The sequence below is a fragment of the Hipposideros armiger genome, unplaced genomic scaffold (assembly GCF_001890085.2).
Source record: "Hipposideros armiger isolate ML-2016 unplaced genomic scaffold, ASM189008v1 scaffold_8, whole genome shotgun sequence".
NCBI classification, from domain to species: Eukaryota; Metazoa; Chordata; class Mammalia; order Chiroptera; family Hipposideridae; genus Hipposideros; species Hipposideros armiger.
In genome coordinates this window covers 1668753-1692086 of record NW_017731358.1, presented here as the reverse complement: position 1 = coordinate 1692086, position 23334 = coordinate 1668753, and the positions used below count along the sequence as shown (strand labels likewise).

Genomic DNA, 23334 nt, shown 5'->3' with positions numbered 1-23334 from the left:
ATATATATATATATATATATAATTTTCAATGCTCATGTTTCTCCCCACAAGACTAAAATCCAATTGATAGAGGAAACTATATCTTTTCATTCTTAAATCTCTAATGCTTAGAACAGTGCCTGGTTTAGGCCCATAATAGGTCTTCAGTTTACTGACTGGAAGCTTTTTTTTGGAGCATGTAATATACAACATAGTATGACAGCCTTTGTTTTTTTATTTTTAACAAATAATTCTTAATTCTTTTAGAAGCTGGATAAGAAATCATCTCCATCCACAGGAAGCCTAGATTCTGGAAATGAGTCAAAAGATAAATTATTGAAAGGAGAAAGTGCGCTGCAGCGAGTCCAGTGTATTCCTGGCAATGCCAGCTGTTGTGACTGTGGTCTGGCAGACCCACGGTGGGCCAGCATCAACCTGGGCATCACCCTGTGTATCGAGTGTTCTGGGATTCACCGGTGGGTAGGCCTGCCCAGGGTGACAGACTTCTTTTGGATAAACGCACATTGTAAATTATCATGCCCCATTGGTTAGAAGTCCTTTTCCACTTGCCTAATTTGACTGCCAGTTTGTATCTTTTTGTAAAGTGGATAAATTTCTGGTTGTGAAGGACTTTTGAGGACTTCGGTTCACCATTCATGATAAATCAGAAGATCTGTCCCTATTTATATGTGTGTTGTGGGCTAGGTTAGAGATGATTACATCACATTGAAAGAGAAAAATAATTTGCATAATATGCAAGTAGAGACTGATAGTTTTATATGGTGACGAAATATTTTTTTCCCATTTAGGAGCCTGGGAGTTCATTTTTCAAAAGTACGTTCTTTAACTTTAGATACCTGGGAGCCTGAACTTTTAAAGGTAAAATAAATATTTGCTTAAAAATATTAAATATTTTCACATGAAAGTTCAGGAATTTAGAATCTTAGTTTTCAAATGTATGAGTTTCTTAATGCTAACAATGAACTAAATTGTGTTGGAACATATCTGAGGCTGTTTTGACAAACCTGGTGTTTTCTTATTGGGTTTTAAAAATTGCTAAGTTTAAGTATAATAGCACTCTTAACTCCAAGTCAGTTCACTTTTAAAGAAACCAGCATTCCTACATTTTTATATTTCTCAAAAGATATCTTAGATTCTGTGCCTTAATTTTAATCTTTTATAATTATATAAATTCTTGGTGAAAATATGAGACATATTGCTATAGTAAGCTCCATCATGGATTGGTATAGCATATTGTTTTCAGTGGGTTATTTTAGCATAGGACCATATGCAAATTTACATTTGTCAGGGTAATAGTCATCAAATGAAGACATCCTTTTTCAGTGTGTAAGGATTCATATTTATGAAAATGTTATAAATTTAGATCACATCTGGGTTTCTGATGTGATTTACAAAACTCATAGCAGTTAATAATATACTCCTTTTTATTCTCCCCACCCCATTAGTTTAAAGGTTGTAGTGTACTCTGCATTTAATTTGGCTGAAAATTGTGTTCATAATGTGTTTGTGTTTTTATTTCAATCCATAGATAAATAGGTAACCCTGTCAATTATGTAAAGTAAAAAATTTGCTTTGTGGAATTATCATGTAAAAATCTAGATGAAAATGATAAGCTGGCTCCTAAGGTAGAGCCCTGTTTACATCAATTCTATTAATTATTACGAACTCAAAGGTGAAGAAAGTGGGGGAAGAGGGGTAGAAATCTAATTTCTGCATCAACTTTGTAGATATGAAGTCAGTGGATTCAATATTGAAAATTTGGTTGAAACATAACTGTCTGATACATTAAAAAAATATGACCAAAACTTTTATACAAAATATTTTGTAATACTTATATATGAAGTATAAGGGGAATATAGTTTACTTCAATTCTGTGTTGTTTAAAACTTTACCTGTCTGGCTTTAGGGTTCCTTTTTCATTTAATTTACCAGACATTGTGAATAATATGCAGCATTGTGCTAGCCACAGTGGAGGGATAGAAAACTAGTAGAAGGCAGGAGAGGAGAAACCCTGTATTGTAGGTGAAGAATGGCAAAATGGTAATGTTGTTCTCAGTCCTTGTCTCATTTTGCTTTAACTTTAAACTTCTTTGTGGAATGAGAATTATAGAATATAAAAAAAAGAATTAGTTATAGTTAGCTGAACTTGCTTTAATGACTTTTATAGTATTTTTAGGAAGTTATAGCTTATTTTTCTGCTTTCCTGTCAAACAGCTTATGTGTGAGTTGGGGAATGATGTTATAAATCGAGTTTATGAAGCTAAAGTGGAAAAAATGGGAATAAAGAAACCACAACCAGGACAAAGGTACTATTGCAATTGTCTTAATGTGTTACCTTTTTTTTTTTCCTCCCCTAATCAGGAATATTGATAGCTATGATTTTATTTCACTGTGATACTTAATACTGAGACAGACTGTTTAGAAGGGATCATTACTACTTGTTAAAGTGTGACTCTTTCTTGGGAATGTTAATTAGATAATTATCTTTTATTGATCAGGTAATCAATTATAATGTCCAGATGAGAGAGAATCTTAAAAATTAAGGTTCTACTTAGGACTCTAAAGAGCTCTTAGCCGTTAAAGTAGACCGAACTTCTATTAGTGGCCAACCTTTAAAAAGCGATAATCTGTTCATTAATGCATCCAAAGATCAAGTTTTTACTGCATAAAATGAATAATTTTACATTGTGTGACTTAGTTCAGGGCATATTTGTTAATTATGTTCTTCATATATGGCATTATGTTGAAGAATTAAAGGTGTCAGGGTATAAGGGAGTACTTAATTGCTGTGTTTGACGTTATACTTCCATTTCTATATATGGAGGCTCATTGAATGAAGTGCCTAAGAGTGCCTTTAAGGTACATAATTCGTTCTTGTTGTTGATGTTTTTAGTCTTTATGGTTCTTTATTTTTAGCTCTAAAATTTTATTTGCTGTAATCCTATGTTAGGATTTTATATTTGACTAAGTCCTTATGTATACTCAATACTGTTTTAAAGTTATTGCTCTCTAAGCCAATATCACTTATTTCAGGTTATTTATTTGTGAAAGCATGGTTGTTTGAGTTACTTTAGACCTTGAAATACCCTATTTTAGCCAAAGACCTAAACATTTTTAAAGGATATAAGTAAAAAAAAAGGTATAAAACAGACTTGGCATTTTATGGATTGTATAATAAATTAAAAGTTTAAAATGTGACATCTTTTGTTCCCCTTAAGTTAGGAATGCTATATATTTTTAAAGTAGTTGTCTTATGAAAAATTATGACCATCAATAGTGATAATTCAGTATGTGACATTATCATTACAGTAAAAGTGAAATTAAAAATTTCTATAAATTTTTATAGTTTCATTAGTAATGTTTTTCATTCTGTGAAAAGCAAAAGGGACTATGTTTAGAAATGAATGAGCACAGAAATTAAGAGAATAAGAAAGTGCCATGTTAATATTTGTGATTTTTCAGTAAGTTTATTATTTGTATTTCATTTGAACATGAAATAGTTCACTAAATATTTGGAAGGAAAACATTTGTATAATGTCACAAATTCAGTTTTAACTAGTGTTACATTTACTGACTTTCTTTGAAATATTCAATATATAATGGCTTTGGGCCGGCTGAGTGGCTTGTTGGTTAAAAGTTGGCTTGGGGGCCGGCCAAGTGGTGCGGTGGTTAAGAACTGGCTTGGGATGCCAGAGGGCCCCGGTTCGGATCCCACATATGAGGGCCAGTGACACTGCCCTCTACAGCTAAGATGCTGAACAATAGCTCAACCTGGAACTGGGCTGCCGTGAGTCGCCGGCGACGGCGTAGGCTGCAGCTCCTGCTGCAGTGGGTTGCCATGGGCTACCATGTATGGCCAGCAGCCAGCGTGAGCGGCCAGCAGCCGCCGTGAGTAGCTGTCCAGAAGCCAGGCAACTGATCTGCCTCACTGGGAAAAGTGCAATGATGGTATCAACTTGGGCCAGTGAAGCAACGTCCTCCACAACTAGACTGAAGTACAAAAGGACAGCAACTTGTCTGTTCCCCTTCCCCCAATTCCCCAATAAAAATCTTAAAAAAATGAGTTGGCTTGGGAGCGAGAGCTCTGAGCACCAGGGCTGCCGTTTGGATCCCACATGGGCCAGTGACACTGGCACCCTCTACAGCTAAGATGGTGAACAACAGCTCAACCTGGAGCTGGGCTGCCGTGAATCGCCAGCGACGGCATAGGCTGCAGTGGGCTGCCGTGAGCTACCGTGAGTGGCGGGCAGCCGGTGTGAGCTGCTGTGAGCTGTAAGCGGCCGTATAATGGCTGGCGACTGACTGCCTCAGCTCGGGAAGAGCGCAATGATCACAATACCTACATGGGCTAGTGAAGCGACGTTCTCCACACCTAGAATGAAGAACAAAAGGACAGCAACTTGTCTGTTCCCCTTCTCCGATTCCCCAATGCTGTTCCCTCCCCCAATTCCTCAATAAAATGTTTAAATATATATATAAAATGTTAAAATATATATATGGAGGCTTCTTTTCAGTACTAACCATACTCAGAGATTAAGCAGAACATCATGACATTTTTATCTATATCAGACAGGAGAAAGAGGCATATATCAGAGCAAAATATGTGGAGAGGAAATTTGTGGACCAGGATTCTATATCATCATCACCTCCTGAGCAGGAAAAAAAGATTGTCTCCAAAAGTTGTGAAGAAAAGAGGCTGAGCATTTCTAAACTTGGGCCAGGTGACCAACTCAGAGCATCTTCCCAAAGTTCAGGTATTACAGATTACTTGTGTGTATAAATATTTCTGTAATCTTTGAATTAGTAGCCATTGCAGATTTTTTAAATACTAAAAACCTGTTTCCTTCTACATATTCTAAGGAAAAATTGGATTTCTATGTCTTTAAGACAGTTAAATTTAAATGGTGTCTTGGTAATTCACATTTCTAGGTAATGTGTATATTCTAAAGGATAAAACTGCTTAAAATGCAAGGGGAGATGGGGATTATACATCTATCCTGGCAAAAAGCCCTAAATATCTGATTAACCACCTAATATCCTTCCAATTTTTTTCCTCCTAAATTTTTCCCAATAACGTTTTTTCCTGCCCTTTTCCCTTCTTATGGCCTGCTTTGTGCTTTGCTAACTTGCATGTCCCCAGTGATTGCTGTAAATAGCGACGAGGCCAGGCGGGAGTCTCTGTTCTGTCCTGATGAGCTAGATTCACTCTTCTCCTACTTTGATACTTCTTCAAAACTGCGTAGTAGTAAGTACTACTCTTGTGGAGCATTCCAAGTCTGTGCCAGTGGTCATTGTGCGGTGTGGCCATTTCTCTAGATGTTACCCATTGTCTCGGAATTACACATTACTTACAATCATATAATAAATTAAGTTCTTTACTACCCATTACATATTATGGGGTAATGAGTTATGTTACGACTCTGAAAATATGTGTATTTTCAGGCTTTGTGATTGATTCATATTTTGATAAGCTTAGTGCTTGAAAGGATTAAAATTGTGTGAAATGTGTTCTACTGGTGGTGGCTGAGTTCACATTGATGTATCAGAGTTCATTTTAAAACCTCTTTGTGGGAGATTGTTTTCTTAATGGCATGAACTTTAATCACTAGCTGATTTTTCTTTAAAACAGTCAAAAGTAATGACAGTGGAATCCAGCAGAGCTGCGATGATGGAAGAGAATCTTTACCCTCCACAGTGTCAGCCAATAGTTTATATGAGCCTGGTGAGTTATGATGAAATTCAATGTTAATTGGTATTATTTGCTGAAAAATGCATGTGGTGCGTGCCTAGTCTTGATTAAATAGTTTCTAAAGGAAATAGTCTTTTGGAAGGAACTAAGTGAGAAGTCTTACAGTTAAATGGAAAGCAGCCGTTTCTTTTCATATTTGGAAGTTCTCTCCTAGCTGTACATTCTTCTGAGCCTCATGATATATGTTAAAAGTGCCTTGTCAATAGCTAAGGATAATTTTCAATGCACATGAACTGTCTTGTTACTCTTTATCTTTTTTTGTGGCTGTGTTTTCTTATCAGGAGAAAGAGATGAGCACCTCTCTCCTCATTAGGTTTTTCTTGTGACCTGTACTTTTCTCCTGTATTTTCTCCTTCATGGTTTCAGTGATTTTGGTCTTGCAGAATATTTAGGGTAGTAAGCATTCTTCAGATGATTTGAATTGCTTGTGCTGCAAATTGTGATGGTATTGGACTATCCTACAGATAAAGTAAGGTGTAGTCTGTAGTAAAAGTCTTTAGGGATTCTTACTGCGTCTTCTGAGTGCTTAAGTCCAGGCTTGTAGGAATATATCTACTTTTAATCTAGCACAGAGTAATTAACCTACCAGTTGGGTACTGGCAAGACCACAAAAGCCTGGTATACCAATCGATTTCTTTGTAAGAGAAGAAGGTTGATTGTTTGTGGAGTGATAAGTCTATTGGAAGTAAGATATATTTGTGAAAATCTCCCTCGTTTTGTTAAGTTAGTGGTTTCTCATGTCACAACTTTCACATTGTGATAACAATTATGAGTTGATTTTTTAAAAAGAAATTGTGGTAAGATACACATAAAACTTACCATTTTAACCATTTTTAAGTATATAATTCAGTGACATTAAGTCTATTTACATTGTTGTGAATTACTGCTATCACTGCTATCCATCCACAGAACTCTTCATCATACAAACTAAACTTCTGTGCCTATGAAACAACTTCCCTTTCTCTCCCTCCCCGTCAGAGCTCATTTTTATTGATGCGTTTGTGTTTGTTTTTCAGAGGGAGAAAAGCAAGATTCTTCTGTGTTACTCGACTCTAAACAGCTTAATCCAGGACTCCAGCTTTATAGGGCTTCATATGAAAAAAATCTTCCTAAAATGGCTGAGGCTTTGGCTCATGGTGCAGATGTGAACTGGGCTAATTCAGAGGAAAACAAAGCAACACCACTTATTCAGTCTGTATTAGGGGTATGGATTTATACATTGAGATTTTCAGTGGTAGTAAAACAAAAAATAAGTTCATTTGGGACATGGCTTTAGCATTATTTTTTGCTTTAAGAGGTGGGTTGGGGAATAGAAGAAAAAGCTAGTAGTGATTTCTGGCATCACTTTGATTGTGTAAGCTCAATTTTCTTTTCTTGAGGTGACTTCTGGTAATGAAAGTAGTGTGTTTTGTTAGATCACAAACTGCAAATGAATCTATTAGAAGTATTTCTGGGGAAGAAAATACAATTTATCATTTCTCAGTTTCTGCTGGAGGATATTTTTTTGGGGGGTGGGCAACACATACAAAGGCTATTAAAATAAATACTCAGTTTTTAATAAAAATATGTTATTGTTTGTTTTTTGTACATTGTTATCTTCTTCTTTCCTCTAAGGGCTCTTTGGTGACATGCGAGTTTCTCCTACAGAATGGTGCTAATGTGAACCAAAGAGACATACAAGGGAGGGGACCACTGCACCATGCCACCGTCTTAGGGCACACGGGGTAAGCTCTATCTTCCATATGCAAGTACATTTTACTTGAAAAATTATTTTGAAATAATGTTTTGCTTTAAGATATGGGTTGGAAAGTAGAAGCAGCAGCTAGTAGTGATTTCTGAGCATCACTTTGATTATGTTAGTTCAGTTTTTTTTTTCTTAATGGAAGAAAATTCTGGTAACAAAAGTAGTGTGTTTTGCTAAATTACATATTTTCTCAGGTAAAGGCCATTAGGTAGAGTTTGTAAAGTGATACTTTCCTATGACTTATGTCATGATGGAATTTGAAACTTAAATAATCTCATTCAGAAAAAAAGCTACTATTACTTTTCAGATAAAATTGCAAAGCTTACATTGAACTCTACTTGTCATTTATACTCAGCAATTTCAGTGTTTACAACTGTTACTGAAATTATGGCGATTTTTGTTAGACAAGTTTGTGTGTATAGTATTTATGCATGTACATAATACACACATTTTGGGAGAGTTTTGTAACTAGACATTTCAGTTTTCCCACAGGGTAGCTAAAGTCAAATTGTGCTATTGACATTGTGGCTTCTGGAGCAATATTTAGATGTACAGAACAATAAAGCCGTGAAAATACTTTCTATTAGAGGGCACAAATCAAGTAAATATGTTGGCCTTATATGAAAAGTTTGTGTCATAGGTGATTCTTCTTTCATAAAACATCTCCAGATATCTACTTCCTATTACCATGACAAGTAAGAAGCTGTTCGTTTTTATGTTTATTTATAGCATCTTCTATTTTTATCACAGCTTGTTCTCTTTCCCTCTATTAGCAAAGAGATTCAGTTCAATAATTTCATCATAAAAACTTTTCTATACTTAAAAATGATGGTATTTAACTTATCCTTTTTATTTTCTTCTTAATCATAATTCCTCCCATTTTACTTCATAGACTCCATGTACTCATTCTTTCATATTTTTTTCATTTTTGTCAATTTCTTTAAGTTATAATATTTGCGGAGTATAGTGGGAGGATTACTTCCCTCTCTGCTATTGTATTATTATATTAAATGATGTTAACATTACCTTGGCTTCGTCTTTCCCAGATGATGACCTTGAGCGATTTTTGTTTTATTTAAGTTTATAGATATTGCTGTACATATTTTTATGATACTCTTCAAGGGTAGGGATCATAATTTATACAAGGTGTGATCGAAAAATATTGTGAATGTTTTCATAAAAAAATTTATTACAGTAAAAGACGTATTGCCATTAATCCCTCTTGCTTCTAACACACTTATCCCATCATACTTGCCACTTTCTGAAGCAGTTCTGGAAGTCCTCTTGCATGAGTATCTTTCCTTCATCCTCCATCATAACAATGCTCCGTGTCACACATTGCTTCTGATATATATGAAAATTTCTGTCAAATAAAAACATTATGGTGTGTCCTCATCCACCTTATTCACCGGATCTGGCACTGCGTGACTTCTGGCTCATCCCCCAAGTCACAATGATCATGAAAGGAAAATGTTTTTGAATCGATTCAGAATATTGAGGCATCGAGGCATGACAGAGCAACTTAAAGACACTCACAAAAAGAGGACTTCCAGAACTGCTTCAGAAAGTATTAAGAAAGATGGAATAAGTGTGTTTGAAATGAGGGGGGGTTTTCTGAGGGGGGTTAATGGCAATGTATCTTTTACTGTAATAATTTTTTTTAAATTTAAACATTCACTGTATTGTTTGATCATACCTTGTGCATTCCACTATGCTATATAGCACCAGGTTAAATATGAAAATATCTTGAGATATGTAAAATGCTGATTATGGTAAATTTTTATTTATTTATTTATTTTTTTAATCTTTGTTTTTTTTTTTTCCAAAGATTTTTATTGGGGAATTGGGGGGATGGGAACAGTGCTGGGGAATTGGGGGAAGGGGAACAGACAAGTTGCTGTTGTTTTGTTCTTCAATCTAGTTGTGGAGGATGTTGCTTCACTGGCCCAAGTTGGCACCGTCATTGCGCTCTTCCCTTGTGAGGCAGATCAGTCACCGGCTTCTGGACGGCCGCTCACTGCGGCTGCTGGCCGCTCACGCTGGCTGCTGGCTACACACGGTAGCCCATGGCAACCCACTGCCAAAGGGGGTGCAGCCTATGCCGTCGCCGGCGACCCACGGCAGCCCAGCTCCAGGTTGAGCTGTTGTTCAGCATCTTAGCTGTGGAGGGCAGTGTCACTCACTGGCCCTCATATGTGGGATCCGAACCGGGGCCCTCTGGCATCCCAAGCGAGTTCTTAACCATCGCGCCACTCGGCCGGCCCCGTAAATTTTTATTATTAAAGTCAGTGTTCAATAAGTATTTGTGGAATGAATAAGAATTCCCTAGTGAAAATGTTATTCCTTTAATTTAGGTGGTGTGATTTATTTTTTAAGGTAAATGCTAATTTCTTATTGACAATATCCCCAAAATGCTGTTTGCTTAAACAGGCAGGTATGTTTATTCCTAAAACGAGGTGCCAATCAACATGCCACTGATGAAGAAGGGAAAGACCCTTTGAGTATAGCTGTGGAAGCAGCCAATGCTGATATAGTGACCTTGTAAGTGTTTTCTTTTTACTGGATTATGTCCCATATAGTATATTACTTGTATAGGGTTTTCACATTGGAGTTTCCTGTGTAGGTGTGAACTTTAAACTTGGCTGGTTGTTTACCATATGCCATGTATTTCTCTACGTACATTAAATATATTAAGCACTTTACATACATGAATTTATTTGGTTCTCACAACAAGCCTATGAGGAAGGTATTATTATATTAGCCTAATTTTATAAGGAAGCCAAGCCACAGGTAATTTGAAAAACAAGTAAGTGGTGAAGCTGGGATCTGAAACCAAGAATTCTGGCTCTAAAACACATATGCTTAGCCACTTCTGTTACACTGCATGACCAGTAGTAACAGAAAATCAGTGATTTCTCTGAAATGGATTCTTTAACTCTTAGTCCAGTACTGGGGTGGGGGTTGGATTCAGTGTAGTAACAGGCCTCATTCTACTGCGTGGAGAATTAGAGGATTGTAAGTAAGGAGGACACCTGCACTGATGTTAGTAACTTTTGTAGTTTCATTGCCTGGGTCAGTAATACTTAGGGATCTGTTTGTACTTGGTTTTTAAAGAATTATTCACGTATACTCATATTTTAAGATAAAAATTCTTGTTTTTGAATGTTTGAATACAATTTTATATTATCTGTTCAAGAAAGAATTTTGAAGTCTTACTTTGATTTTCATCTTAAAGTTGTTAACTTGGAATTTAGAAATGTGATTTCACCTACATGTCATTATTATGTAGGACATGTCAAACATATGTTGTGTGAAGTTACTTTTTTCATTCTATTCTGGGCTCAGTAAAGGCCAGAATTGTTGATCCCCTGTTATATGAGTAGAGATAGTTTCAGCCATACTACTGAATCAGTCACTTACAAAAGGAAACTCCCACGACTGCCTTGAACTTCTGAGCTCCCACTGAGAATTCTTGACTTGCCATGTCACTTCTCCCTGACCCTTGCCAAATTTAAAAAAAAAAACAAAAAACAACATACTTTCTCTGTATTCAGCTTCCTTTCCCCACTGGAGGAGTTATTGTTACTGTGGAGGCTATTGTAGGAAGATTTAGAACTATTCAGTTACTATAGATTTATAATTAGAGAAAGATAAATTATTACAGAAGAGATAGGAAATAGTAGTATAGAGAAACGAACCGTGGTTTGGTAGGGTTCCCAGGCAATTCTTGTAGTAATGGCCCCTCTCCCATAAAGGTATCTGTTCTCAAATTATCTCAATTGTCACATACTACTTCGTGTGAGGACTTCAGTTTCACTTAATTTTTTGAAAATAGGCATCATCTACGTAAAGTCCAAATACTAAAGGAATAATTAAGGTGTTACCCTATTATTCATGCAGTGGTTGAAAATGGAGATGGAAGGGATTTGCTGTACTGTGAATATAGGAAAAGCCCATGTCAGAAGCTATAGCTGCCAGAGAGAGCATGTTAGAAGAGGCTGATAGAGGTCTGGGAAGGCAGTGAGTATTTGGTAGCCTGAAGGACAGGCGGGTAATACAGAGTAGCAGAGGGGCACCAAAGGCAGCATTTGCCTGTTTCAAAGTGTTGCTTAAAGTTAGTATGAAAATGGGAGGAAATTCTTGTTTTCTTAATCCAGTGCCACATGCCTTCCTGCTGCCAGGATGAATAACCCCCAAAAGAATGTATAACCAATATGATAACCTTGGGAAAAATCTAGGTCACCTGTGGTCATTATGATAATGTTTGTATATCAAAATATAGTCCCAGTATTTAGAGCTGACACATGCGATTTATATGCCTGGAACTAACCTCAGGGTGAACCAGAATGAATTTGTGACAGACTATTGCTTCCATACTATAGAAGCAAAAATTTCAAACGTTCATCTTTAACAATTGATAGGTTGCTGTAGAAGCCAGCAATTCTCTGAAGTCTGGAGGAAGCGAGCTGCTAGAGGTGCTGCAAGGATCTTGCTTAGAGCTGAAATACCATTGTTAGAAATCTTTTATTGTCTTCTCTCATGAGAATTGTATAAAGTAAAATACACTCATTTTTGTATCTCAGATTGCTGGGTCTGATAAACTAAAAGCCTGCTTATTTTAGTGGCAAATATTGGTAAAAGAAAAAAAACCTACACCAGTAAACATTTTGCCTGCTTATATAATTCATTAGTTTATGAATATTGTATAAATTCATCTAAAAAATCCTTTTATTTAATTTTAGGTTACGTTTAGCAAGAATGAATGAAGAAATGCGGGAATCAGAAGGACTTTATGGACAGCCAGGTCAATATTCTACTAATAACCATACTGAAATGCAGTATAAGAAATGCATTCAGGAATTTATCAGTTTACAATTAGAAGACTCATAGTTCTTTAGCACACTAACTTAATACTATAGAGTTTTTATAATTGTGAATTGTGAGTTGTTAGGTATATACTATACTACTGAATTCTTGGGGGTGGCTAACTCCTGGGCCTTTAAATATCCATATTCCTATTACAGTACACATTTACGTGGTGTATTTAACTGGCTGCTGACTGCTTTATCTGCTGTACAGATGTCTTCCACATACATTCCAGTGAAGTGAATGGAATGATAACGTATCTTTATACACTTACAGCAGCACAATAGTCATTTGCATTTTGAAATTTTCTTTAGCTATCAAGTGAATATAACAAAATGATTTTTCTGTTTGTTATTCAGGGAATTTCTATAAATTGTGTTCAGGGAAAAAACAAATCACCATGTGTTTGGCATATAAAACGTCAGTATAGAAAATAGCTAGAAAATGAATTAAGAGTTTTGTGCTCTGATCTAAACATGACTTGAAGGTTTAAAAATAAAATTTATTAGTAGGGTAAGAAGTCCCTAATGGAAGTGGAGTTGGTTTAAAAGTTATAGGGGAAAGGTTTCATTTTATCTTACAGCTTTGCTCCAAGCAATTGTACAATATCTGTTAAATAAGTGGAAGTATTTCTAACAGTAGTTCGTGAACCTGATGGCAAAGTAGATGTATTCATATTAGAGAACCCTAACTTAGGATCAGCTCAAGTGTCAGTTTGAATAATTTTCACCTTTAAGAAAAGGAAGAAGTCTTGATCAGATTCTTCCCTTTAATGAACATACCAAGTAATTAGATCTCCACTTTCATGAATTTGAGTATATGAATTACTAATTTTTCTGTTTTAAATTCATATACATAAGTAAAAAATTTCCAGAATTCATGACTAAAATAATTGAGACTGTTCAGTATATTTTATTTTTTTCAATGAATATTAATATATTATTTTAAGTGGTTGATAATTTCTATTCTTCCTGTTTCATTATGTTTTGAAATTTCTATACTTTGTGCTAGCTTCAGCCATTTTTATTTTAACCAGATTAATATATAATTAATATAAATATGGGGTTATTCTTTTCTGAAAGGACTGTATTTACTACTTATTTTTGTTCTAATTTAATAGGGGACAAGTATGAACTTTGAGAATAGAGGAACTTCATCTAGATACTTATAATCTAGGGTGTCCCACTTTAATCCTATGGATCAAACGATACTACTGATTCCTGATATACCAAGATGTAAGAAAGCTGATTAAGGGTGAAAGTCTCAGCATTAATTCTGAATTTCACCCATTTATTTTAAACTTGAGTGTTAGATTTTAAATAAGTTATAATTTTGTAACATATACTTAAGTGATAATATTACTAGGCAATTTTTGAGGCCTTTGAGTTTAAGCACTTTAAAATAAAAATTATTCAAAGGCTATGACCTGATATTTGTGAGATCAGAGTGAACTTCAAGAGTTTAAGTTAAACAGTGTTTTTTTCCTGTAAATTTAAACATCAATGTTTGGTCAGCTGCTCTTTCCTTAAGGTGTTTGCTGATGAAGTTACACCCAACTGATTAGTCTAGAAGGTCAGTGGTTGACTTTTCTCTGGAGTTGGGAAGCTTGAAAGGACAGGGCCTCTAAGCTCTTGCAACTTCTGGCTCCACCCAAATGCTTGGGCTTCTGCCACCATTTAGGAGCATTCAAGTGTCTCTTTCACTGTCGTTTTATGTATAAGTTTTTTTAGTATATACTTTACAGTTACAGATAGAAAAATAAATTTTTGCGATTTGTTTGAATGAAAATTTGAAAAAAAGCCTCATTTAAAAAAACAAGCTTCTCTATCACTCAAATTTCATTTTAGAGTTTAAAAAATAGATCAGAATTCTGGAAATGACATATGAGCAGAATAAAATAAGATTTTGATCTCTTTGAGGATCATCTTGATAATAATTAGATTTCTAATTCATTTAGAGGGTCTCATATTTAAAACAGAAGACTTTTATACTTATACAGGTGACGTGGTGAAATGGTACAGCAGTTGCTCTCGGGCTACTTTTCTTTTCCTTTATGAGTCTTTGGAGAGCAGATATGTTTGCTGAGGCAGCAGGTCCTTTCTTTCCCTTCACCTGTCACTGACATTTTTCTCATAGATTTTGATTATTTTATCTACATCCTTTTTTTGTTGCCTAGGCTAGGAAAGAAAACCTCAGAATTCTGGGTAATTTTAAAATGCAGGTATTTTCAATCTTTTGATAATGAAGAACCATACCTTTTAAAAAACTTGAGATATAATCTTTGGGAATCATGCACCTATTCCTAGGAAACCCCACTTGTGAATTTTCTATCTACAACTCTGACTTTGACTCCCTATTTTTTGCAAGGCGATGTTAAACGCACGCATAAGAGCACGCATTTCCTGAAGGGAAAATGTATCCCTCTTTATCAGTTCCTACAACTCATAGGAGGAGAGGAGAATGAGGGGGGTGAGTGAGATATCATGCCCTGCTCTCAATTGTTGGGAACTAGTTTGGTGGTTCCCACAGTCTCTGACTCTAAGATTCCTCTTGACTGTTGGCAGAGTTTCTCAGCCAGGTGAAAATCACTGCTTTAATGAACCCACTACTGGTTATGTGAGTATGTTGCTGGCTAAGTTTGATCACTGTTCTAAACAGTTATAAAAAGCAGGCTATAATCAACCCAGAAAGGCCAGGATCACCTGAGGGTGGGGTCTCCCATGCTGCCATTTCAAGAGCAAAATCAGCAAAATCTTGGATCATTATAACTGAGTTGCAGTGGCTATTCTGAATACCCAAAATCAAAAACTATTTTAAAATATTGGTGAAAATACAACAGTCCACATTTTAAAAACTCAGAACTGCTCAGGCATGTAGAAAAGTTAACTTTCTGAAGAGAAATAGAATTTGATTAAGTAATTTAAAGGATATAACTTGCATTACAAATATTGGGTGATTAGTTGTTTACCACTTATAATAAACTGTTAAATGTCTTTCTCTGAACTTCCCAGGGCAACATATCATAGTTATTGTTTATGTATTCTAGTGTAGACAAGTTACATTTGCCTTGGGAAAAATTTTAAATGATTAAAATTATATTTAAATTTTAAAGAATCGCATTGAAGTTCAATTTGTGTTAACTGTATTAAATATCTTAGTCACTATTGTTATTATAATGTTTGCTTTTTGACTACACATTTTGAAGCCTAAGAAAGGGTATTGATAGTCCATTAATTAATGTTTTGTTAGAAACTGATTGTTAACAAAAAGTTGCGTGTGTGTGTGTGTGTGTGTGTGTGTGTGTGTGTGTGTGTGTGAAGGTGAGACTTCCTTCCTTACTGTATTGACTCTTTAAAAATGTATTTAGTAAGTGAAACCAATTAGTGTAGCACCAACACTTTCCTTCATGGAAGCTTTTAATTCAGTGAATAAAAACTTATAATTTGTTTCGCATGGTACAATGGTTCTACTAAAATATACTTGTGTAATGGGTACTAGATAATTTAGAAACAAAAACTGGAAAACCACACACACACAAATTAATCCCACAGCTTGTTATACAAAATATGCATTGCTAATAGTAGAAGCCATATATTGCCATTGTACTGTTGTAATACTTAAGAATGCTCATCTGGTGCTATCTGTAAACTATTTGACATTAGTGTCTCCTAGATCCTTCTTCCTGTTTCTTCTTGAATGTATAAATGTGTGCCTTTTAAGTTACTTCTGGTGTTGAATGGTAAAATCAGTGTGGTATTTTTGTATTATAATCTGCACTTTACACTTTCTTGGAAAGTAAAATTCCAGACTCTACAGTTTAAATAGTATTTTAAAAATATTTATAATGTTTACAATAAATATTTTAAATATTTTAATTCAACATCTAAGAATAAGAAAAAATTTTTAAATATTTTGTATGGTTTCTTAATTGATATTTAATGTTGGTCTCTTCTCAGTTTATTTTATATCTTTTAGAATGGCTAAAAATGGGAATAGATTGTAGTTTGTCTTTTAATGTGGGAGTAAACTTTTAAGAAATCATGGGTATTATTGGATTGTCTTACCAGTTGTTTCAGCATATCAACCTTTATTTTTATTGTTTTAGTAACAATAATATGAGTTAGATGTTACTCTTAGACAGCCTATTAAAATTCTCTCCTTACTGTATTTTTTTCTTTTTAAAGTAGATTGATTGATTCAGGTCATAAGAAAATGTCCAGGGTTAAATGAAAACTATATAGAGATTTTAATAACTTGCTTTTTACATAGACTAAATATTAAAAATGGCTAAATATTAAAAGTACTAAACATTTTTTATTGAAAATCTTGAGTTATGCTATTAGACCTTTTTACTAGATCTTTATTCCCCTCCCCAAACTTTTTTCTAATTCTCTAGTTTTTGGTATGACATCTATTGCCTCAAAAATCTTGCTTTTCAAAAGCTGACAAAACTTACTGCACTATTAACTGTAGCAAATGAGTTTGTAATAAGATGGATGCAAGGTATACTATGGAAAATAATTATAAAACCATGTTGCACCAATAGTCATGTAAAATAGTGTTTGACAGTCTAAATCTTGAAAACAACTATGCCAAGCTTCTGTATAAAGCTAATGTTTAATAGGAAGCATTCATAATGGATGATTCATCTTGAAAATAAGATTTTTCTTTGTACAAATTATTTGAGGAATAATCTGTATGTGTGTATAATTTAGTTTCTCATGGCAAGAAATAATAGTGTTCAATCCGATATAGTATCAGTATCTATAATCTACTTCTCTAAAAGCATATTTGTATGTATATACATATGTCTGTTATTCTAATTTAACAGATGTCTTTGGTATATTCCCCTTTTGTCATAGCATTTTTGCTCATATCAACAGTAAGCAAAAAAGTTCTGATTAAATGTGAAATTATGATTTTATGGTAATTTTCTAGGCTTCATCATTTCATAAGCTTAGTAAGCAGTGGATTAGGTACATTAGTTTTAGTTAAGCATTAACGTTTGAGTAGAGAATTTCTTTTTCACATGCTGTTTAAATTAAACTGCCTTTTAGTTAAAAGATAATATTAAAATAGACTTTTCCCCCACCTGATTATCAGTTTTGTCTTGTTAATAACTTGCATCCATCAGAAATACTTAGTGTTTGTTTTTGGTCTTTCCTTTTGGTCTTGATCAAGGGAAATACTTATTTAAAGAATGCCTTGTTTACTATACCTCACTTAGAATGACTTTTATTTCTCATGTGTTAATAAATGTATTTCTTTACACTGCTTTAAAACACTTGCATCTTTGCTTTTTTTCTAACTCTGAACTTTCCTCTGTGGCTGCATCTGAGGTGCTTTTTTCAGGTATAGTTTTGTTTTTTTTATTTCACTATATACTTTTCCAGCATTTATATTCAGTTTATCTTTTTTCTTCCAAAAATGCTCATCTGAACACAATTTTAATATAACGATTTATAAAATAGTTACTAATTATAAACATGAATGTTGTTTATTAATATTTTCATTGTATAAATTTTAAGTGTCTTTATTTTACTTTCCATGCAGGTGATGAAACTTATCAGGATATTTTTCGTGATTTTTCCCAAATGGCATCCAATAATCCAGAGAAACTGAATCGTTTCCAGCAAGATTCACAGAAATTCTGAATTTTTTTAAGAAGGGAAAAATATTAAAGCTGGTGACCCCCTAATGTGTAGATCTGAAAACTCACAAATTTTTGCTGATTTAATTGTACTTAATTTTAGTTAATATTGATTGAGTGATTTGGAGAAAAGGTACCCATTCATAGATATTTTTATAAAGTAAAACATCGGGCTTTAGTAATTGGAAGAGGAACCTACTACTTCAGGACCTCCTTTATTAATAAAAGAGAAAAAGCCTGTTTAAAAGGCAATTTTTATAGAAAAAAAGTTGAATCTAGACTGAAGCCATCTTTAGGCTACAATAAGCTAAGGGTTTAGAAGAAATCTCTTTTTTTGCCAGTGGGTGGTGGTAGCATTGATTATTTTTTCTATGCAACTTGCCCAGGATCATTCAGTCAACCATGTCTGCATTAAGTGGGAGCCCACTGTCCTCCTCTCTCCAGACTATGACTTTTCTTTAGTTTCCCTCATGAGTTTTAGTGGTTCAGAAATTGTTGTTTTGTTTTGTTTTTGGTAGCCTAGCTGTCATACACATAATACGAAATCAGTTATTAGAACTAGAAAATAATTTCCCCCATTTGCTCATAAATACAGTTATAGTTCTTAGATATCTGGTTATTGTCCAGTACTTTAACATCTTTAACATATTTATAAATGGTTGTGCAGGTAGACATAACTTAGTCCTTCAGATTTATTCCATTTTATGAAGCAAAAGGAAGCCCTTAACAATTTTCTTCCAAATCACCAGAAGAATCTCAGTTATAGAAGTTGTAGTTCTTCATTGTTGGGTTGATTTCCTAAAACCACGACAAATATATTGATGTAATAAAACTGTTTCAAAGGTCACTTCAATGTCGTAAAATTATGCTTTCATCAGATTTCAAAAGAAAAGTTCATTTTCAAAGTAATGTAGACCATTTTTATATTTGAAATTTGTCCTTCTCAAGATACATTTTTGCTATTGCTTCTAATGAAAGAAAAGTGTCTGTAAAAGGAGGAAAAAAAAACCTCATGTTTTTCTTAGTTTTTACTATAATATGTAGCAATTAATTGGTTTTTAATTTTTCTAGTATCCTGTGTATTTACTGTATACAGTGTACATTCTTTTAAATTACAGCATCTGTATAGCTTTAGTATTTGATTATATGAATCACAGATTCTTGAATTCTAAAATATTATTGATATACTGATTTATCATGTATATGCTACAAATTAGTCTGATTCCATTGTTGGGTAGATAATACATTTTCTAACATTTGCCCCCTCTCAGTAACTAGAGTTTTACAAGCTAAATGACCATCAAAATGGAATCTGTGTAAACAGGAATTATACTGAAATAAATTCACATCACAGAAAAGATTCCATATTTGTTTGGCCAAATTACATGCGTATAATGCTTATTTACTGATAATAACTGCATAGTAGATAAGGATAAAACCAATGAATTATTTCTAAGGAAATGCTAACTCCCAAAACCTTGTATTTTAATTAAAACAACAGGAACATTAAATCTTTCCTGTTTCTCTTAAGTTACAGATCATCTGGCTTGGCAAAAGTCTGACTTACATTTTTATTAGAGTGCAGTTTGAAATTAATTTTTCAAAAAGCTCAAGGATAAGGAACTATGTTGCAAACAAAACAGAAAGAAAGGAAAGAAAAGAGAGCCTCACTTTTTTTGGTAGTGCCTACGCCTGTTTTAATCCTAGGACTTTACTCCTAAAGCTCCTAACCTTTATCTGAGGAAGCCTAAGCAGTTTTCCTTTTGGATCGAGCCATTGGTGCTACAGAAAACCTCTGGGATCCCTGCTGGTAAAGGCAATTCTTTATGACACTCTCACCTCCTGTGGCTTGAGTCATGAGTTGTTCATGTGGCAGTGATTAGTGTCTAATTTAGTGGTTAGAAGTATATTGAAACGCACTAAAGATGATCATGGTTCTGAACAACTTCAGAGAAAGTGAAATATTTAACAATACAGGGAGCCTGGCACTACAAAAATAGATTTCTGTGGCTTGATTTCTTGAGTATCCGAGACTCAGTTTGTATTAAATTTGGCAGAAATGATGCAGTAAACAGCAAGACTATATTACAAGTAATTACCAAGTGGGTTGCATCTTATCAAGGTAAATTTAGCTATGTCAGCTAATAGCTTTTCTATACTATGTAACAAATCTGAGTTTCATTATGCTGTGCATTAGTCAATGCTTTATGAGAAATTAAGAGTGTAAACAATGTTAATCATACTCTTGGGCTTCATAAGTCAATGTGCTTGCCCTTTGTTTTCTTTCCCTAAATGATCTGCTGATAGTAGTTTCTGATTCCTTATCATTATTCTGTTAGCTCATTATCATTAGCTCATTAACTTAAAAGTTAGATTAATATCAAAATAAGAATATTATTTGCACTATGTGTTCATTAGATGCAGTTTCATGTTAGAACTGTTGCTTAATTGAGTAGTTATTTGCAGTTTTTCGTTGTAACACTTACATGTTTCAGATTTCTAAGGTTTTAAAAATTACCTTTGGTACAGTCCTTAGAAAATCAGGAATTCCCAGGGATTCACTACATTACAGTGTTTGCCTAATTTATACTGGTGTTCACTATAAATTTTTATGAACTTGGGTGTTTACTTAAAACATATATAGATATAATTTGGAATATGTACTTTGGTTCTTCATGAGTGCATTTTGAAAAAAATTATACCTTCACAGCCTGGACAACTTAAGTTTGTGATGTATTAAGGAATATGTAAAAAACATAATTTTACAACATGTAAAGTATGGTCACAATAAACCTAATTATATTTAAGACTAAGTTTACTACCCACTAATAGTAAGACATTCCCATATCACTCTTAGATTGTCAAACTAACTTTTCTGTTTGATAGCACTTTTGACCATGGACATGAGCTGGAAAAATGATGTTTTTATAGAATTGTCCAGAATGACTCAGAACTGCATGATATAGTGAAAGAGCACTGACTAGTAGTTTCTACTCTTTTTGGATTCAGAGTTCCTCACAAATAAAAGGAGTGGGATGAAACAAAGCGAAAATGTAATAACCCTTTTTTACTGTTGTGCTGCTCACAGCCTACTTTGACATTATCTCACCTGCTTTCACAGCAGGACTTCTAAGATCTTACTCTGCAAGTGCCAACCAACATTGTCTCTTCTTTGATCCTGGGCTGCTCCTCTTGTTTTACCTAGGGCGGGTCACTGGTTTGCTGGTTGGTGGCATAGGTGACACCAGAACCCCTGTCTGACTACTAGTCAGAGGCACTTTACTTGTATCATGAAATGATTTGGAATCATTGTAAAGCAGAAAAACCTGATAATGACTGCCAGCTTTCCTTGTGTTTTGATAACAAAGACTCCAAATATTCTGCAGAACCTGGATATAAAATTACCTTGAAGGAATAGATTAGGATTTGAAGACATTAAATTGTAAGAAAATTTACATTTTTGCAACAACATTAATGAAAGCAAAACATTACAAAGGTAATTTTACTTTACCATATCCAGGCATACCTCACAGATGTTGTGTTTTACAAATTGAAGGCAGGACCTTCCACCACTAAAAAGATTACAATTAGCTTTATTGTGATATTCGCTTTTTTGTGGTGGCCTGGAAATGAATATCTCCGAAGTATGCCTGTACTTCCCAATTTCTTGATGCTTCCAAATGAAAGATAACTAAAAGGGGCTTGGATTCAGTTTGGTTGAATCCTGACATCTATAAATATGATTTTGTGGGCATCCTTTTCTGTTTACATAAATTTATCTACTTAAAATGAGATAATGGTGGCAAGGGAAGCAAGATTTGATTAGATAAACTTTTCTCTGTATTGGTCTTTTCACTAGCTTAGGTTCTAGATTTTGTTTATTTTCTTCAACATACCTCTTCACCTTTTGGGTGTTAATTTTATACAGGGAAAGGTTGTTGCATTGTAAAGATTTTTGGCATCATTTATTTTACACAAAGGCTAAAGGTTAACTTTTAGAAATGATGAGCTACTTTTCTGTATGTGTTTACTTGGGCTTTATGGTATTTTTAGATCATTCCAGTCATAAAGACTTATTACATGTAATATTTTTTGCTACCTGTGAAAAGGTATATTTTAAAGAATGTATAACCAACACTTCATTTACATTTTATTAGTATGTAGAGGATTTATATCTAATTCATGAATGTAGTTTTACTGTAGTTTGTCATTGTAAATGGGACAAAGTACATTATCTTTATAGTTATTCTAAAATGTACATTATGTAAGAATTGTAAATATTACACTTGGTTATATACTTTGTAGCTGAAAAATTATGGTAAGTCAATAAAAATTTCACCTTTGGCATAGTTTTTTTATGCTCAGACTTACACTTTATTGTAAACTACAACTGCAGACATATCTGTTAACAGCTGTCATGTTTAAGGTCCTATATTCCCTTCCAACCCTGTCATATTGATCCAGATTACTCCTATTTGCTGATTGCATCAATAAAGAAATCTATCTTGATCTTTTATATAAATTTTCTTTTGCCTGATCATGTGACTCCCAATTCATTAGCTAAAAACCAGAAAAGCTTTTTTGGGCCCTAGCTTTATTTTCTTCCCATTATGACTGACAAAAATATTGTAAGTTCTAATGTAGGCAACACAGTCATCCTCAATCCTTTTGAGGATTGAGACAAAAAGACAAAAACGTCTTTTTATAAATGAATTGAGATTGAAAGAATAGAGGAATTGAAAGAACAGACTTGGAAATGAATTGCCTTGTTTTGCCTTTCCTATAAAAGTTAATTGAAAGCAGACATATAAAACTTTTCTGTATGATTTGCTTTTTTCTACCACATATTTCATTTTCAGAATATTCTTGAAGAAGAGAACCCACACTGATAATGTTTTAAATGAAGATAAAGCCACTTTTTCCTTACTGCAAAACAATGCTTTTTCATTGTAAAAAAATGTTTAAATGATGATAAATGAAAAAGAAGATAGTCACCCATAATTCCATCATTTGCCTGTGCTGTCCAATGTGGTATCCATTAGCCAGTCACATGTGGCTATTGAAATTTAAATTAAAATACACAAAATTAAGAGTTCAGTTCATCTTTTGCACTGCCGTGCTTTAAGAACTCACTAGCAATGTGCCTACTGACTACTATTTTGAACAGGTCAGATTATAGAACATATCCATCATGGTAGGAAGCTCTGTTGGGTAGTACTGATGAGGAAACTACTTCCTTGGTATATACCCTGTAGACTTTTGGGGGTGTGTATATTTATATACAGTGGGGTCATACTATTTGTTAGCTGCTGCTGTCAATAAATG

At 34.1% G+C, this 23334-nt stretch overlaps 1 protein-coding gene across 9 annotated transcripts in view; it reads left to right on the top strand.

Annotated features, from left to right (window-relative positions):
* ACAP2 (ArfGAP with coiled-coil, ankyrin repeat and PH domains 2) overlaps positions 1–22531 on the top strand; it is a 142697-nt gene extending 120166 nt beyond the window's left edge. For 4 of the 9 annotated variants that reach the window (XM_019651342.1, XM_019651351.1, XM_019651356.1 and 1 more), the window contains 11 exons: positions 247–455; positions 789–858; positions 2215–2306; positions 4570–4754; positions 5141–5245; positions 5630–5722; positions 6766–6953; positions 7364–7473; positions 9924–10034; positions 12236–12297; positions 17913–22531. In XM_019651342.1, coding sequence (XP_019506887.1) covers positions 247–455; positions 789–858; positions 2215–2306; positions 4570–4754; positions 5141–5245; positions 5630–5722; positions 6766–6953; positions 7364–7473; positions 9924–10034; positions 12236–12297; positions 17913–18013 — 1326 coding nt within the window. In that variant the 3' untranslated portion in view covers positions 18014–22531. Of the gene's footprint in view, positions 1–246; positions 456–788; positions 859–2214; positions 2307–4569; positions 4755–5140; positions 5246–5629; positions 5723–6765; positions 6954–7363; positions 7474–9923; positions 10035–12235; positions 17712–17912 lie in introns of all 9 variants that reach the window. The other 5 variants (XM_019651375.1, XM_019651366.1, XM_019651385.1 and 2 more) reach the window with 2 other exon arrangements.
* The last annotated feature ends 803 nt before the right edge of the window (positions 22532–23334 follow it).